The sequence below is a fragment of the Biomphalaria glabrata genome, chromosome 12 (assembly GCF_947242115.1).
Source record: "Biomphalaria glabrata chromosome 12, xgBioGlab47.1, whole genome shotgun sequence".
NCBI classification, from domain to species: domain Eukaryota; kingdom Metazoa; phylum Mollusca; class Gastropoda; family Planorbidae; genus Biomphalaria; species Biomphalaria glabrata.
This window is the reverse complement of record NC_074722.1, coordinates 33,686,953-33,707,004: the sequence shown is the minus strand read 5'-3', so window position 1 is coordinate 33,707,004 and position 20,052 is coordinate 33,686,953. Positions and strand designations below refer to the sequence as shown.

The window sequence follows — 20,052 nt, the reverse complement described above, 5'->3', positions numbered from 1 at the left end:
GGCTATTTTTAGGTCCATTTGTAATATTTTTTTATTCATGCATCCACTTTACTTATAACATTATTATTATCTTTGATTGTTTCAAATGCACCAAATCAGTGACTATACAAACAATACGTAAGTTAAGACCCGCGGGCAGCGGGTAACATCTCTCTAGTTTACCATATTTATAACACATTTATACAAACGGTTTTTGAGTAGAGGTTTGAATTCAGAGTTTTCCTTCTCCTAGGTGGCTAGCCAGTCAAGGCAAACAAAACACCTCCTGCCCTAAGCCTTCTGGTTTAAGGGCCAGTAACTCGCCTTTGTCTTTTTTCCGCTCAGTGAAAACAGTTCCGCCGGACCCAATATCTGCGCCATACGTGAAGGCCAGGAGTTTGCTATTTGAGACGCATGCCATTGCGAACATTTTATAGGTATTATATCTATGTAAGTTAAATTAAAGAGAAAAAATTAGTTGAGCGTTTATTAGGTTGTGTAATGGCTGTATCTTAAGTCTAGATCTATAATTGACAAAATGAAGAAAAATAAAGTGTATAGCACTCTGGGGGATCACTAGATTGTGAAACGTTGCGCGCCATTTAAACCAATTAAGGTACTAAGTTTAGATTTAAATAATTGTACTTAGGGAATCAACAATTAACTCGAGTTACAAACAAAACAAGTAAAAAAGTAAACAAGGTTACAAAGACAGCTTCATATAAACTCATAATCGGCCCCCGAAGTAGTCCACCCAGGCAGGTAAAAAGGCAGGTTTCAGTATTTTCAGAAAGAACATCAGAATGAAATTCTATTAAAGACAGAGAAAAACGGAGAAAAAAGGTTGACATATCTTGTGTGGTGCCCCAAGGGATAGGTGAAAGTGAATGTGAAGTTAGATGTGAACCTGGCCTAACTACTGATGTCTTTTAATGAATATCTAATTGATCTAATTGTTTTGTAAAGGTTCAATCTCTTATTCAAATCATCCATAAAAACATTTCCGTAAAAAAAATAATTTCCTTTGGTTGAGTGTTCTATAGATACAGTTCACGCGATAATATGAAAAACGACTTATTATTAAACGACTTATTAATGGTTGTTTTAAATTCTGTCCAATATATTTGTGTAAAAGTAAATGTAAAAAAAAGTTTTGGACAAAAAATGTAAAACCGTTTGCATACATGTGTTAAAAATATGATAAATAGTCTTCTCCCTATCACTTAATAGTCTCCCCTAGTTGTTACTATAATTGTGAATAGTTGTAAAAGTGGTGTATTTTTATGAAAAAAAAACTGCTTGCATAAGTGATTTTAAAAATTAGATTTTTCGCTTTCAGAAAAGAAAAATGTAGCCGTTGCATCAGCACTTTGATTGATCTAAAATATTATGATATCCGATTTTCATTTTCTCTTCTAGTTTCTGAGATTTAAACGGACGGACGGACAGACCGACGGACAGACAGGCCTCACAAAACTAATAGCGTCTTTTCCCCTTTCGGGGGCCGCTAAAAATACACTTGTAACTTCGCTTCCGCGACACACTGATGGCTGATGGTGCACATGAGAGCACTATTCAAGACAAGTTGGAGAAGACATGTTGATACTAGGAAGAAGGACTGTTGAAGATCCGGCTGAAATTATGGGAGTCAAAACAGTCTGGGGCTAAGTGCTGTCCTGTGTGATGCTAGTGAACTGTTTGTGAGACCTGGAGAGACACTGGGAATTGTGTCCGTGGTCTGTTCTAGTATTAAGTAGGACTCTTAGAACTTTACTCCCTGTGACTTGATAGCGGAAATCCAAGTCTAACTATTTGTTGATAGCTTATAATAAATACATCTTTTATTATTAATATTACCTCCTACCTTTTGTTGGGTGCCTGCCTTAGATTTACAACAATACAATACAATGCAAAAAAATTCATCAACTATTTTGAAGCAATCAATTTTTAATACACCTCCACTAACAATAATAAATTAGTGTGAATTGAAACATTTTTAGTAATTGTTTTTTTTCTATTTAAAAAAATATTGTTAATTACTACAAAATTGATTTTAAAAAATTGGTTAATTGTTTTTATTGATACATGTATAGTCATCGACAATGAATAATTGTGCAAAGTTTCAATTTGATCTGAATATGGGAAGTGGGAGAAATAACTGTGAAAAGGATTTCACCCAGACCAACAGACAGACAGACGGACTGAGTTATTATAAGCTTTGAACAAAATTATTATCGACAACAAACTTTAAAATTATCTATAGCAGTGATGCCCAACCTTCTTCGGCCGGTGGGCCATTTTAATTTCCGACACTCGTGTCGCGGGCCACATCATCGAATATATAAAAAATGAAATAGAGAATAAACCATTTTAAATAGTTTTATTAGAAACCTGTAGCACTACTTGGCCTTCTTACACACGTAATTAGATAGGTCTGCTCAATGAAGTGCTTGAAAACATTGTGATCAGCCTTAACACTTCATTTCAGTTTCTTCATACAACACGTCGAAGAAATCAATAGTCTGCATCGCTTTAAATTTCTCAAGCAGTGATGTCTGGCTTTGTAAGTCAATTAGTTCCAATTACAGATCTGTCAGTGGCAATAGAAAACATTTCAAAATCTGCTGCTCTGTCATTTAGTTTTGAATGGAAATTTGTACTCTTATTGTCAACCCGTTTTGTAATGCTTTAACAGCTTTTTTTCCAAAGGACAAATTCTTTCATCACTGCTAGAAAGCGATTTCTCAAAATTTGAGCAACTCTGTAGCTTGCCCTTACGATGAACTTATTTTCTTGTCTCTTTTTTTCTCGTCAATTGCTCAACTCACTCAACTAGGCGTAACTTTTCTTTGCGGCTCAATTCAACAATGCTTCCATATTTTTGCTTTAAAAATAACTTTGTTATATTTTTAAAAAACTGACACATTTTCTGTGCAAATCATGTTGGCATATTATCATGTTCCACAAAAGCAAAGATGTGTCCCACCTTTCCCAGAAGTTTTTACATTCAGAATCTTTTTTCGTTTCTACGGCTCTAACATTTCATTAATCAACAAATATTAAATGGTATTACCATTCTCTTTGATATTAAAAGAGCGTTACCAAAAATGATACATAATTGATGCCCCTGTGTTACACACAAGATGTTAAGAGCACGATTAGCTCAAGACAGCAGCGGAATGATCCAAGAACCTAAAACAACTGTCAACACTTGTCACCGAAACAAATAGACATCGTGTTCATTTAAAAAAAATAATAATATGAAAATTAGAATAATATGGATTGGAACGAAATTCATCAAAGAAAAAGTGAGAGTCCTAACTTTGGGAAAATACATTTTCAACCTTTTTAAAAATTTTCTTCACTTTGTGCCGATGTTTAGGTGCCTCCGGCCCGCGGGCCGTAGTTTGGGCATCACTGATCTATAGATTTAACAATTCCACTCTTCCAACAAACAACCCCCACCCCACCAAAAAAAAAAATGACACGTTTAAAAAATAGTTTATATGTTCAGGCATATCGTATGATAAGTTAAATTTGGTTAAGACCTGTAATGTAATAAGAAATCTTCATTTTTTTTTTCGGTTTTGTTTCAGACTTTTGCCCTGTGAATACTTTTGGAGAGAACTGCACTGGCCTATGCAGCTCTCAGTGTCGTCCCTTTGAGACCAATCAGACAACATGTCACCACGTGACAGGGGCGTGCTTCCTGGGATGTGAAGAGGGTTACACGGGATACCAATGTAACGATGGTAAAATCTGATGATTTTTTTCTATCTTTTTTGTAACCTATTACCTTTACCTTTACCTATCCCTTAGTCTGTTGGACGTTGGGGCACCAAGCAAGACTCATCGACCGTCTTTCTCCATTACTCCCTTTTTTTTTTGCCTTGTTTAGAACCTATCTCAATGGCATGCCCGTCCATTCTTTAATGTTGTCCTCCCATCGCTTTTTCTGTCTGCCTCTTCTTCTTTTCCCTGGCACTGTTCCCTGAAGGAAGGTCTTTGCGAGCCCCGTAGATCTTGTAATGTGGCCATAGGTTTTAAGCTTTCGTCTTTTTACAACCTATTACTAACAATTAATTGAAATTATAGAACTTTTTTCTTTTTAAATTTATACCATCGTATACAAACCAACCACGTTCCTATATACACTAAAAGATCTATTAGCTTTATCTTATCTTATCCTATCTTATATAATACAGACGTTACTTCAAAAAAGAAGATGATTACATCCTACGCGTCATGCATTTAGTCATGCATGTTAACCAATGACTTAAATTCTCCCAAGTCACTGGTTTTCCTGGCTGGCTCAGGCAACCCATTCTATGCTCTAATAGCACTAGGGAAGAAGGAGCATGTCTACTTGTACAGACAAAAATGTTTAAACTGCTTCTTGAGATCTAGGTCGAAAACCAATACCCAAAGCATGTTAGCGTGAATATTAAAGTCAATTTAAGGCTGATTTTAGCAATTTGAGAATTTTCATTTTAGCACAAGTGCTACGAAAGCAGTCATTATAAATAACAAGAGAATACAAATAACATACTGATAGCAACACAATCTGTTACATGTTTGAGTATTTTTACGATCAACGAACCAATGTCAAGGACGTTACATTCAAGGTCAATGTTGACAACTAAATTTTTAAAAAAACATTCCCGTCCCCTCTCCCCTTGTCCCCGAGTGGTGAAGCGAATGTATATATATATATATAGTTCGTCCATCGTGTTTCGATGCCTCCTCATGTGGCTGGTGAGACCTATGTGAGCCCGGAATGTTCGGCCGCACACTGGGCAGGTTACTCCAGCTGGAACTAGTGTCGTTTGCCTTGCTTTTCTTCTCTGGCGTTTTCCTTTTGCCAGCGTTGTTCTTTTTTCCTCAGCAACCTGTGCGCCAGTTTTCACAGCGCGACGCCATGATGCTCTGTCATGTGCCTCTGTCTCCCAGGTGCCTGGGTCTATGCTGAACGCCTTCAGAGAAGCTTTGAGGGTGTACCTGAAGCGCTTTCTTTGACCGCCTTGCGAGCATTTTCCTTCGCTAAGCGAATGTATAGACCTGGTAGCCTACACTTTATAATATTCCAATAATAAGCATTTAGATCTAGACTTAGAAGACAAGGCGCAATTTTTTTCTGAACATTCATTTATTCAACTCTTGAATCAACAACGCCTTACATTTGAAAATTCCTAAAAGCTGTAGTCCTTTCAAAACCAATGTTGGACCTAGGCCTATATCTAAACCTCTAGCCAAATTTAAATTTATTAAATTTTTTACTTGAAAAATTATAACGTTTAGACCAGAGTTTTCCCCCGTGTGGCCAATGAGCTACTAATTCTTTTCAAAGCGATATACATCAACTGTCAAATTTCTAGGAAAATCGATCGAGACAATTTTTATATCTGCTGTCCACGCAGGTTCCTGGCTGGTTCCAGGTTCATTGAAGTTCTGACTTGAATAGAGGTGTTAAAAATACATTTAAAAAAGACAATACCTTCTTTATACATCGTATAGAGCGATTTCTTTTCTCAAATCTGTGTTTGAACTCGAGGTATCGAGCCTTGATGAAAGGTCGACTCGTTTGCAACGGAGCTATTCAAGTACTTAGGAAAATAAAAAGTTTTGTTGTTAGAAAAGTGTTGTTTTTTTTAACGAAAGACCTAACTATCTACATACGGCTTATCGCCCTTTAAGCTTAGTACATTTTCTAATTAATGCTATATTTAAAATGGAACATAGACGGAACATCTTTTACCCAGCCCCCTGCCCCCCCCCCCCCCGAGAAAGAATCCTCGCTAAGCGAATGTATAGATCAACTGCATTTTATAATATTCCAATAGGTCTTTAGATCTAGACATAAAACGATGCGCACAATTTTTCCGAACATTAATTTATTCAACTCTTGAATCAACAAAGCCTGACATTCGGAATTTCCCGAACGCGATAATCCTTTCAAAACCGGTGTTGGATCTAGATCTAGATCTAGTTTTCTCGCCAAATTGACATGTATTTATTTTTTTTACTTTGAAAAAATTACAGTGGTTAAACTAGAGTTTTTCCCGTGTGGCCAACGAGCGAGTAATTCTTTTCTAAGCGCTATCCACCAACTGTTGGCTGCCTGGTCGTGCGGTTTGCACGTTGGACTGTCATTCAGATTTGTCGATGGTCCCGGGTTCAAACCCTGCCCGCTCCCATCCCCCGTCGTCCTGCGGGAGGTTTGGACTAGGAAGTAATTATCTTCAACTCTGAAGGGACATCCGAAACATGTAAAACATTTTACAACTGTTAAAATTTCTAGGAAAATCGTTAGAGCCAATTTGAAATCGGCGTCCAGGTTCCAACCTCCAACCCTCCGCCCACCCAGACAGTCTCCATGAAGTTCTGACTTGAATAGATGTATTGTAAAAAGGCGAATAACTTCGAGCTTAAGAGTTTAAGTGCAACTGTATCACGTGGTTACACGACCTGGTCGTGACATGAACATTACAATGTTGTTTTAGTTATATACTGAATGGCCTTAAGTGACGACATTTTTTTGTTTGGCCGATAAACAAATAGACCTTTAACCTTTAAATACAACTGTCATTTAACCTTGTCTCATTTCTGTCTCCACACCAACGCAATTACTGTTGACACTTACACACACACACACGCACACGCGTATACACACAGACTCACACATTGAATGAGGAGAAATAATTTCAAAGAGAGAGAGAGAGAGAGAAGAAGAAGAAATAGAAAAAATGAGAATAAGAGTGACAGAAACATAGAGAAAAAAGAAATAGTGAAGTTGAAAGTACAAGCGACAGAAAAAAAAGGAGGAACAAAAAGAGGATGGAAAAAGAAAAAAGAAAGAAAGAGAAAAAGAAAGAAAGAGAAAAAGAAAGAAAGAGAAAAAGAAAGAAATAAAGATAAAAAGAAAAAGAAAGAAAGAGAAAAAGAAAGAAAGAAAAAAAGAAAGAAAGAGAAAAAGAAAGAAAGAAAGAGAAAAAGAAAAAGAAAGAAAGAGCAAAGAAAGAAAGAAAAAAGATAAAGAAAAAGAAAGAAAGAGAAAAAGAAAGAAAGAGAAAAAGAAAGAAAGAAAGAAAGAGAAAAAGAAAGAAAGAAAGATAAAAAGAAAAAGAAAGAAAGAGCAAAGAAAGAAAGAAAAAAGAAATAGAAAAAGAAAGAAAGAGAAAAAGAAAGAAAGAAAGAAAGAGAAAAAGAAAGAAATTAAAAGAAAGTGAGAATTGGAGACGGGAGAGAGAAAGGGAGAGTGTAAAAAAAAAGAGAGACTGAAAGAAAATAAAAGAAGGGATAATCAGTGAGACGTGAAGACTCTAAAGAAAGACCCAGAGACACACACACACATACTGAGAGAGAGAGAGAGAGAAAGAGAGAGAGAGAGTGAGTAGGAAATAGACCATGCAGATTTTCAAAGTCAGACTGAAGTAGTCTGAAGTGGACTCAGTGATTCATTCTAACAACTTAGTGGAAAGTTCATGACACACTCACAGCACTCCCTAATGTTAGTAGCTGACACTTTCTCTTGTGCAATAACAAACAAAAACCAACAACATAAAAATACCCAGACTTCTCTAAAAAGTAAAGAACCTCAAAATCACTGCAATATATCTTAATACTGCAATAATTAACTACCTTTTTCTTATACGAAGCAAAATTAATTAATCACCACTAATTGATTAATTAATTGATACATTTTTAAATTGATTCAACAACAACAAATTTGAACCCCTATAGGATATCTAGACGTTCAATAGATTTGCATTCTTATTGCTGTAAACTTTAGGAGTTTCGAGCAATCATTAGGGCGCTTGCACACTACACGGTTTTTCGTTGTACTGCTAAGAACTAAAAACATAAACGCAAGGCTGAAAGGGTGATGAAGGGATTACTGCCTGATCTCGTGGTATGTAAACACCCGAACTTTTGTTTAAGATGGCCGTTATCTCCTGCCGACTCGCCGGGGATTCTGGTTAGGACGTAATTATATTTCGTTTCTAAAGGGTCGTCCCACAAGGTAAAGAAACAAAGTTATGCTAGAGCAAATTGTACAAATACTTCCCTAGTGCTATTAGAGCATGGAATGGGTTGCCTGAGCTAGCCAGGAAAACCAGTGACTTAACAGAATTTAAGTCATTGGTTAATTTGCATGACTAAATGCATGACGCGTAGGACGTAACCATCTTCTTTTTTGAAGTAACGTCTGTATTATATAAGATAAGATAAGATGATGTAAAGGTAATCTTTTCCTGTGACATACGGTCAACTAAGTTGTCATGTGGCCAGCACAATGACCAACCGTCTTTACTATTCCCCAACTAATGTCAAGTACCCATTATCTATGGTGGACTCAGTGGCGCCCAAGGATGCGAAATAAAAAATCTCAGGTGCGGTGGCTTAAAGGTAAAGCGCTAGGTTTTACAACCGAAAGTCCCGAGTTCGAATCTTGTTGAAGACCACAAGGTAAAAAGTCGAATCAAATTTTTTTTTCCTAATAATTTGGTCGCCCTCACGCCATTCTCAGTGCCGCGTCTGCGTCCAGCTTTTTTAGGTCTCATTCTGACAATCTATATATAGTACAGATTGAAGATTTTCAAACATGGTGGGAAAACTATGAATAGGACGATTTTATTTTCGGTGTTTCCGGTGTACAAAATAAAAATGGCGTGTCGATATCTTTTGCCCTTTTTTGTACCACAGCAGTCCAAGCCGAAATTGAGGCAATTACCATAGCACTCCAGACAGTGGAAAACAAATTATATGAAGGAGTGCAACCACCATCAGATATTGTTGTCTTTACAGACTTCCAATCTACTCTGCAAGCACTTAACAGCAGCACCTCGAACAGCCCGAGAGAGTTGGCAACACTAATTGTGATAATCCACCAGATGATATCAAAATTAAATATCAATATTACACTACAGTGGATCCCTGGACACATTGGCATCATGGGAAATGAAAAGGCAGATAAGCTATCAAAGGCAGGTTCAACTATGGAACAACCAGATAGACCTGTTAACTACCTCACCCTAAGGTCAATGTTAGTCAACAATCACAAAGAGGAGTGGCTCAACCAATGGGCATCAGGAAACACAGGCAGAGCCATGTACAGAGAAATGACTACGCCTAACAAACTGGACAGTATTAACTTCCTCCCCCGCAAAGAACAATCTACAATCTTCTAACTAAGAACAGGACACACACCACTATTAAATTACCACCTGAACAAAATAAACTCCACACAACTACCCCTTTGCAGACATTGCGCCCACCCCTTTGAAACCGTAAACCATATCCTCTTTGAATGCCCCTCCCTAATCCACCTTAGGCAGACCCTACTTCCACTACAGCCCAACATAACCAACACCCTGTACGGCAGTGCTGAACAACTGAAGAAAACAGCACACTTTTTTTCCTTGGCACAGTCTGCAAAAGAGCTCACAGCTCAGCAGCAATAAAGCTGGCTAGAAGAAGAAGAAGAAGTACCACAGCAGAATCAAATTTTCTAAAGCCTTTCGTTTGTAGCGCAAAAGCAATTTACGACGTAAAATTCATAGTCCTGACTACTTATTCATCATCACGATAACCTATTATAATCACTAAATCTCCCACTCGCCGTGGTATATAAAGGATAGATATTTTTACCTCTCTCTACTTGTGAATTATTAGAACTTACAAATAAAAACCTATAAAAAAAAAAGAAAGCCCACAAAAGAGGCAAGATGGCCCATAAAAGAGGCACATAAAGCCCAAAAAAAAGAGGCAAAGAAAAGAGGCCTAAGGCCCAAGGATTCCTATGACGATAAAGCTAAAATTGAATAGCGCAAACATAGGACAGCTAAGTTTTTTTTCAAGATCGAAACAGCAGTGGCTAAATTTACCAAAAATGATTTTTTATTCGATATTTCTACCAACAATGTCTTTGAAAGCTGATATTTGAATTTCTGATCTTTAAAACAATAACTCCTTCCGCTTAAGCACTTATTAACACTCTTTTTTTTGGTGCGTAACTTCCTTTCCATTTTGTCATCTATATTATATTTGCACTGACTGACTGATTGATCAAGCTTCAGTACATTTTTTTCAATGGTTGTTTTTTTTTTCAACTGTCCTACGGATACGCAAAAAAAAATTGTACATATATTCCTGTTATCCCCAAAGCGCTCACCAAGACACGGTTTTGACAGATACGCACCCTGACCCACGAAACGACAGCGAAAAACGTAAATTTGAGATATTAGTAAAATAATTGATCAGTTCATTTTTATTTTGTTAGCAACAGTTACTGTTAATTTAGCGTCCTTGGTATTATTTAGTTTATGGTGAAAATCTCCAATACATACACACACACATTTTCCTGTGATATTATTCCTTTCACATGCACACACACACACACACACAACTAGGAATAGCAGATAAGATAAGATAATAAGATGTAGGCTTATTAACTCTTTCTCTCCTAACTGACGTTGCCAGCGTTGATTCCACCAGAATGTGGTAAATAATTACGGAGAGAAAGTGTTAAGTATTATAACCACCGCAACATTTTTTCTAATGCTTTTATTTTTTTATTCACAGAGGTGGACACCAGCAGGTTCTTACTGAACACGGGTCTGCTGATCAACTTACTGTTTCTGCTATTTCTGTCCGTATTTCTACTGGCATTTTGGTTTACGTGGTCCAGAAAACACAGGGGAAGTAACCTTCGCAAACAAAGCACCGTGACGGACAATAACTTATACAACAAGATGAGCTTCAACAGGAAAGTCTCCGATCCTTCGTATGCAGCTTTTCAAATCCAAGGTAAAGGGAAATAATAATGTCTTGATTCCCAGTTTAATCTTCGCCATAGGTTTTTGCCCCTGGATCACAAAGCGGTGATAGGAAAAGTAGCTGTGTGAGGGTCAGTGGGTTATGGTGGCCATTAACAAAAATAATGGAAACATAATTTCTCATGGAGGCGAGGTGACTGAGAGGTAAGGTGCTTGGCTTTCAAACCGTGGTCCTGGGTTTGAATCCTGGTGAAGACTGGGATTTTTAATTTCGGAATCTTTGCGCGCCATTGAGTCCACCCAGCTCTAATGGGTACCTGATATTGGGGGGGGGGGTAAAGGCGGTTAGTCGTTGTGCTGGCCGCCTGACACTCTCGTAAACCGTGGGTCACAGAAACAGATGACCTTTACATCATCTGCCCTATAGATCGCAAGGTTTGAAAGGGGAACTTTATTTAATTTCTTATGAAGATGTATGTAAAAGCAGAAATGACCAACGCTTTACTAGAGTATGCTTTTATTTTTTTTTTGTTTTATTTACCTCAGTCATCCATAGACTACTAAAGAGGTTATAATTAGTTCACGTGCCCTAGTTGATAATTAACCTAGAAAATAAAAGAGATACCCTTAAGTTCACCCAATTCTAATGGGAACCTGACTTTAGTCGGGGAAAGTAAAGGCGGCTGGTCGTTGTGCTGGCCACATGACACCCTGCTCGTTCACCGTTGGCCGAAGAAACATATGACCTCAGCATCATCTATTCTATAAATCACAAGGTCTGAAACGGAACTAAAAAGGCACATTTCTTATTCCATATGCCAGGACGAATTCTTATAAGCACTCTTTTTTTTTTTCGTTAGTGCTTTTAGCGATTGGAATCTGAATAAGCCAGGAACACAAATAACTTAGTAGAGTTTTTAAGTCTCTTATTAATATTCACGACTAGATTGACGCGTGGATGCGCGTAGGACGAATTATCCTCTTCTTTGAAGGAACGCTCTGTAATTGATAAGATAATGTATACTGGCGAGATGGGCAACTAACTGCCTGGATAACTGATACCTTATGACAGTGTTTCCCAAACTGTGTTCCGCGGAACCCTTGTGTTCCGTGAGGTCTGAATAGGTGTTCCACGAACTACTGGAATAATTAAATAATAGGCTACCATTTGAATTTATCTATCTAAAAAATAAGCAAAGTGTTCCGCTAAATACTCAGAAAGTGTTCCGTTAAAGAAAAAGTTTGGGAACCACTGCCTTGTGCCAGGATGGCTGCCTGGTCGTGCGGTTTGCGTGCTGGACTGTCGTTCGGACTTTTCGATAGTCCCGGGTTCAAACCCTGCCCGCTCCCATCCCCCGTCGTCCTGCGGGAGGTTTGGACTAGGAAGTAATTATCTTCAACTCTGAAGGAACATCCGAAACATGTAAAACAAAACATTTTTGTGACATTTAATCCATTTTCAAAATCTAAAGTTGCCTTGTGCATGCTGCTCATGCTGTAGCCTCCATTAATTCTCCAATGATCATTATAATCAAACCTTTATTTCTTACAATGAACAGAAACTGAAACTAACCCAGACGTGCCCAATGTAGATGAAGACAGACAGAGTATCTACATGAACACAACAGAGTCAGCGTTGCAACATTCCAATCCGGAAGAGGCTGCATTGACCAATGAGAACGCAGAAAACCATGTTGACGAAGGCGTTTATGCAAATTATATGGTGTCAGGAAAAGAGAACTCTTAAGTTTTAACATTGGTTTTGTTGTTGCTTGCACATGACCGCTTGCTACTAGCAATCGACCGGTAAAACCCGGCATTTTGATCCCGTTATGTTGCTAAATATTAAAAACGAATATTTAAAAGATATTTTCGGGAATTAAAAAAAAATTACGTGTGGGCTTTAATAAACAACTCAAGGGGCATAATACCTTTGTCATCAAAATTTGTGTTAATCCGATTATCCTCCCCTTCTTTCACTTTCTGCCATAAAGTTTTCATCTATTTGATACGAACAGTGATGGAGGTATCTACGACCTTTCCCGATAAATTAAGCTAATACTTAAAATGAATGGTGTATTTTAAAATTTGCTTTGACCTTAACCTTTAACCTCTTCGGGTTGTTCCAATAAATACAAATTTAGAACTCTTTTAACTGTTTTACTTTTGTTCAAAGGATGGCTGCCTGGTCGTGCGGTTTGCACGCTGGACTGTCGTTCAGATTCATCGATGGTCCCGGGTTCAAACCCTACCCGCTCCCATCCCCCGTCGTCCTGCGGGAGGTTTGGACTAGGAAGTAAACTATCTTCAACTCTGAAGGAACATCCGAAACATATAAAACAAACAAACAAACAAAGTGTTTTTCTTTGTTCCAATTTTGAGATTTTTTTGTGAAAAAAAAAAGTTTAAATATAGGTTTACATCTACCACTTTCATACAGTAAATCGAAACATGCAATAAAATGCACTTCAATGCCTCATTAAAACACTATGCAAAACATTTTAAATAATTAAACTGTGTTATTTTTTTACATTTTCATAAATGTAAGCACGAGACCGTTTTTTTTTTTTTTTTTTGCTGTACAGTATATTAAGTATTGATAAACTAATTATTTTTAATCCACATTTTTATAAATCAAGATACGATTACTGTGTATAGACTACAATACAAGAATCTTTAAGATATGAGGAAAAAAATTGTAATACAAATTTGTTTCGTTATATTTGTTAATCTTTCAAATACAATGTAAATATAACAGTGCAATACTCCAACCACAGAGTATTCAGTTTTGTATTTTACATACACTTTTATAGCATTGATACATTTGTTATCCATGTTTTTATATACAAAGTTTATATCAACTCTGTCTTTCTGGTACAAAGTTTGTACACGTTTTTCTCTGACACCCAATCTCGGATCAAGCTGAAATTTTACAAAATTATTTCATTAACCTGACGAAACAAAAATTTAAAAAAATTAACCAATCTGTTAATTAACTTTTGGTAATTAATTACTTTGTTTGGTGACTCGAACAAGGGAAAAAATTTACTTGACTGTTGTAGTGGTATACTTTGAATGTCGTCGCTTTAAAGTTTGAAGCTAACTATAAGACCATTTATTTTCATAAGCGATTCACTGGAACAGTGGTTAGTGTGTTGGCTTGGGGAGGCTGTGGAAGCTTTAGCCCTCGAGTTCAAATTTAGGTCGTTCAGCTTTTTAAAAAATAAAGTCATTTAAAAAGCGATCACTCAGATACGCCATTCTTTCTCCCACTACATCTTTTCAACTGGTCCATACAAGTGATAGGATCATGGCTTATCGAGAAAACTAACAGAATTCAATTTCGCTAAAACATTTCTAATTGCACAAATTTATTATTGTTATTCTAGATCAGCGGTTCTCAACCTTTTATGCTCGCTGACCCCTTTTTACAATCCCCCACTCTGCCGCGACCCCCATGCCCCCCCCATACACACACATATAGCAATAGAAGAGTAGACAATAACAATCCACATTTTCGATGGTCTTAGGCGACCACTAGCTAATCGTCAATCGACCCCCAAGGGGGTCGCGATCCACAGGTTGAGAACCCCTGTTCTAGATCTATTATAAAATGTAATTACATGTCTGATTTTTTTTCTTATTTATGTTTACACCCCATCTAGAAGTATGTATTGTAGACAGAATGTTATTTGATTGCTACATATGTAGATCTAGATAGTGTTTATACCTTTGCATTTTATCTTTGGTTTTAGCAAATTATTCCATAACTATTTTGTTTAAAAAAATAAGTAGGGTTTATATGTATTGGTCCTATAGCAATAAACAATAATTTTTTTTTTTTTTAAATTTTTATTTTAATCTTTATTTTTAACCTAGCTTTTATCAGCATGGATAAAATCTTGTACACATTATTTCTCCCAATTCCTATTCTCGGATCAAGTTGCAACTGCACAATTATTCATTGTTGTCAATGACAACACAGGAATCAAATAAATCAACCAACAATGAACCAATTATTTATCCCATTCATCGAATATTGTTAATTGTTTTTCCTATGTTAAATAAGACGATGGGAGATAAGTCATGTAATAACTAGAGATAAGGCAGCTATTGAACGCCAGTCTTGTCCACCTTCCCTCCACAAAGCGCCAATCAGACTCTTGTCAACATGCAAGATAGCAGACACGTAAAAGTCGCAAGACTATGATAGTAGATGTACACAGGTGTTTACAGTTATGCGTGATTCAAATAATTGATGCGATTTCTCTCACTGTATGCGAGGTTATTTCTATAAATTTGCTATTTCCATATTGAAGAAAAAAACTACACATTTAACAGTCTTTACATCTGGATTTAAAACAAAATACCTGTTTTAATCCATAATTGTGTTAGTGTTTAAAAAATGGTGCTGGGTCATTGACACACCTATACCATTCTCTGCAATATGACTTATGACTCTACAAACAAGCGTAGCCAGAGATATTTGAATTTGTGAAAGATAATAAGAAATCGTTTTGAAAAGCCCTCGCTATTTTTGTTCTTTCTAACCAAATTAGAATTAGAAAATCCAAATATTCTCTAAAAATTAAGTCGAATAAAATGTTGCTAACGCAGTTATTTTCAGCTATAGAGTAGATTTGATATTAGACGGAAGATACTAGGCAAAAAAAAAATTAATTTTATATTAACACAAGAAAGAGCCACTGATGGAAATATCTTCCTTGGACCGTATTGTTCAAGAAATAACCACTCGATTAGAACAATGTCATGATGTGGCATATAAATGTGAATTTTAGTGGTCTTTATTGAATCCTCAAATTGGCTCTCCTTGCGACATAGGCAGTAACGCATTTTGCCACCTTGATATATATATATACGACTGTGGTAAGTGTAAGCTACAAACTGGTGAAGTTTTTTCAAAATTATGTTTACCAAGAATTACTTTCGATCAATGATGACAAATTTACGACTCAATAATTTGGCCATTCAATTTGGTCTGTTCAACAAGAGCTAGTTGAAACAAAAAATGATTTCAATAAACTTTTTGATAGTTTGCTTGCAAGAAAGCACGTAAAAATCACTTCTTTTTTTTGTTTTGCATTATTTTTTTAAAAAAAGTCTTTTCGCTGTTTACCTTCTTTTTTATTTGGAGGGCATCATGAAGCGCTTCCGCACCAGGCATCAAACACCCTAGCCACGCCACTGGCACATATTTATTGTAGTTGGATTCTACAGTGCTGAAAGGTGCACACGAATCATTATGATTCATTTAAGTATTTCATTAATCAACGCTTCCCTTTTCTGTGCACCGGATATACTAAAACGAATTTTTTTGGTTATTTGCCTCCATGTTTGAACCTCTGCAATAGGCAGACGAGCATTCATTGACTTTGTTTGTTTGTTTTCAACGCTTAATTCTGCTTCATATTCTCAAAGAAATTATTTTTTTTTTAAATGTTTAATATTTATTACAATTCCTCTTATCAGCTTTTTAATTCTTCATCCGTTAAACAACAACAACAACAACATTAACCTTAAAAAAAACCCAAAAAAATTCAAAAACTTTGATTGATAAGTATCTAGAGAAATGGTCTAACGATTTAACAGTTTTATGTGTATATCTTCGTAAATGAATTACTTGCTAATTTTGGTCAAAAGGAAAAAACTTAAGTCAGACCTTTATAATTTTTCAAAGTACAATAATTTTTTTTTTAATTTGGTATGGAGGTCTAGACAATAAATATCTGGGACATATATACGTTAGCAGGAAAAGAGTTAAATACATTCTGAGTCTGGATATATAGGCCTATCATTAATATTTCATTTACACCGAGTAGATTAATAGAGTAGATAAATGCGAACCATGCATTTAGAAAATGTGCCATTACAAAAAATTAACAAACTTTCATTTATTACTAAGAGTAAAGTAAATCGCTCTTACAAAATGTTATCAACTTCATAAAAGTAGTGCCTAGTGCTCTTCACAATCATAAAGTATACAGCGGTCTGAAATATAAAGTATACAGTGGTCTCAAACAGAAAGTATACAGCGGTATCAAATATAAAATATACAGCGGTCTCAAACATAAAGCATACAGAGGTCTGAAACTTGAAGCATACGAAGAAAAAACATATGAAGCATACAGCAACCACATAGAAATACAGCGGTACATAAAGCGTACACTATATCATACAACTCGTCTGTTACAAATAAGGGTGTAAAAATAATAAAAAAAATGCAATGAGCAACACTGAACGTAATGCTAGAACAGATAACACCAGCGAAAGGCCGAAAAATCAATAGAGTTAGTTCACTCTGGGGTTGAACATCAAACACGTTTAATAATCATGAAGGGAACCATCGAATGTGACCTACTTCTAGCCGTTTATAAAATGCTTCTTCTTACTACGTAGTTATGAGAAGCGTCTTATTTGTGTCGACTCCTGTTCCGTTCTTACTTTTTAGAAATCTATCACGTCATTGTCACTAAGTAAAAACTTCCCCCTATTTTCCGAAACAAATGATTCCTAATCGTGCCATAACAGCACCCAACTACATCTGAAGTGCTCACTAACCTCCTTCCCTCCAAGCCCACACACACTTATAGCATACAACAAAGACAATACTAATATGTTTTCGAATGTTGCAGGGTTTCTCTGAATCATTATGTTTAGCTTTTATCATGGACTAAAATACTGTTATCAATAAAAATACACATTTGTGTTTCTTAGTTGTCAGGTAATAAAAAAACAGGAGCTGCGTTTTAGAATCACTTGATGCAGCTTGTCTCCCTTACCATGAGTCTTAAATGCTGTATGTTATGTTCTAGTGCTTGATGCTCCCGGATTTGACAAGCATCTTTTTTATTTAATTTTTTTTTTTTTTTATTGACACGATTGGGAAAGGGAAATGCGACACTTCACAATTTAAAAAAAAAGAAGATTGAATCTTGTGTTAGCCCACTGACGCTATTAGTTTTAGCTATTGCAGCCGCTTACCTCCCTTGTGTTATACTAAATTAAGACTATTGGGATAAGTGTTACTAATAATAACAATGTGTTCTTTAATGGAATAGCTAAAACTAAATAGTACGATTGGATAAGAAAGATTTATTTGTGGATTCAAATACCAGGAGTACCGAAAATATCAGGATTACTGAAAACAATATCACTAAGCTAACTTGAACCCTTTCATTAATCGAGCCAGAAATCTTTTTATTAAATCTTTTTATTTAAAATGTGATAGTTCTGTGAATTTGACTTCCGTAAAATAAGAACTAAGAACGGTAACTCCTGTAAAGTTTGACGTAACCTAGGCTTCTATTAAACCTTTAATTAACTATCAAATTGTTTGAAGTTGACATTGAAAACACAGCCATGAGTGTATTCAGTATTTCGTGTTGGATTATGCTCTCTGGAATCACGCTCTTGAACCTAATTTCCAAGACATCAGGTTTGATATGAGTGTTTAAATGTGTTTAATTGTGGTGAGTTACTCGCAGCGGCAGAGGTGCGTTGAAGGTGTCAGGGGGGGGGGGCGGTAGGACCTGAATAAAGAAAATGTAATAACATTACAATTAGAGTACTAAAGTTCTAGATTGGCAAATAAAGGTTTACCTGTTGCAACCCTAAACACCGTTTGACACGCTGCCAATGTATATAAAAGCTTCCTGGTAATAGTGTAAGCTGAAACAACAAAAAACATAAATAATTAGCATAATGTATTTAAAAATAGTTTATATAATGAAAATAAAAAAAACTGCAAATTTACAGCTCTATATCTCAACATTGTAAGATTTATTTCCCCTTTTCTATATAAAACAAGCATAATCATTGGTCCGAGAATACGAAGTGGGTAACAATAAATCCACTGCCGAAGACAGACGTAGCTCCGAAAAGCAAACCTAAATCGACCACCGTAGGCCGCAGCTGGGTCTACGAAACCACGTGCAATACTGCGTTCCTCATTAATCTTCGTTCTCAAAAGACATGACTTATGATTAATATTATACTACTAGCTTGATATGACCCGTAGCATGTAGATCTTAGTTTGGGTATTACTGATCGACTGGATTGAATTTTTTTAAATTTTTATTTTGCCATAAAAATGAAAGTAGTGTGAAAATGGGTTTATACGTTCAGCCAACATATTCATATCAAATATAAAATACTAGGAATGTATCTATACATATATTATTCTCCTCGTGGCCCAAACATGCGGAACACCGCGATAAAAAAGTCATGGAAAGATAACTTTTTTATTTCTGCAAGTTGGACTAGAGTTACACTAATTAACTTTCGTGGTGACAGAAAAGCATCAGGAGTTCTAAATTCGCAGATATAAGGAACGAATTTATGAAAAAATGTTTTTGAAACACAAATTTGAAGTTTAATATTTTATTAAATAATGAAATCAATGGAATGTATTTTATATTTTCATGTGTCAGAATAAAAAAACAACTATCTTTGCAAAGTGTAGCTTTTAAAATTAGATCTAGATACTTTCGGTCTTGTCTCGTGTAAACATGGCTATATGACCTAGATCCATGAAATATTAATACTTTCATAGAGTTGGGCAAATTTTTGTTTTAGGGTCTTAAGCTTGTTTGAGGGCTACTTTACATACGGTATTGTTACAGTTAGTACCCAAGGAACATTTATACCGAGTTTTATCACGATTGGTCAAACGGTTTTAATTTATATTCGAGACATACATACATACATACATACATACATACATACATACATACATACATACATACATACATTCAATGATACAAGCATACAAACATACATACATACATACATACATACATACATACATACATACATACATACATTCAATGATACAAGCATACATACATATATACATACATACATACATACATACATACATACATACATACATACATACATACATACATACATACATACATACATACATACATACATACATACATACATACATTCAATGATACAAGCATACAAACATACATACATACATACATCATACATACATATATGCATGCATGCATACATATATACAAACAAACATACATTCAAAAACATACATACATACTCCTTGCTTTCAATTAAATAAATTTGATATATGGCGTACTTAACTTAATATCTTAGTTACTACAAAAGTAATTCCAATGCATAATGCACAATGTCAGCAATTACTTTCTTACGCAGGTTGTACCCTTGGAAAATACGGTGAACACTGTAACTTGACATGCAACTCTTTTTGTCGCAATAATTTATGTGATTCAAAAACTGGAATCTGTTATGCTTG

At 35.8% G+C, this 20,052-nt stretch overlaps 1 protein-coding gene across 1 annotated transcript in view; it reads left to right on the top strand.

The window, feature by feature from the left end:
• Positions 1 to 12,924, top strand: part of LOC106068420 (multiple epidermal growth factor-like domains protein 10) — a 20,217-nt gene extending 7,293 nt beyond the window's left edge. The window contains exons 5-7 of the mRNA XM_056005915.1: positions 3,576 to 3,731; positions 10,561 to 10,785; positions 12,314 to 12,924. Coding sequence (XP_055861890.1) covers positions 3,576 to 3,731; positions 10,561 to 10,785; positions 12,314 to 12,501 — 569 coding nt within the window. The 3' untranslated portion in view covers positions 12,502 to 12,924. The remainder of the gene's footprint in view (positions 1 to 3,575; positions 3,732 to 10,560; positions 10,786 to 12,313) is intronic.
• The last annotated feature ends 7,128 nt before the right edge of the window (positions 12,925 to 20,052 follow it).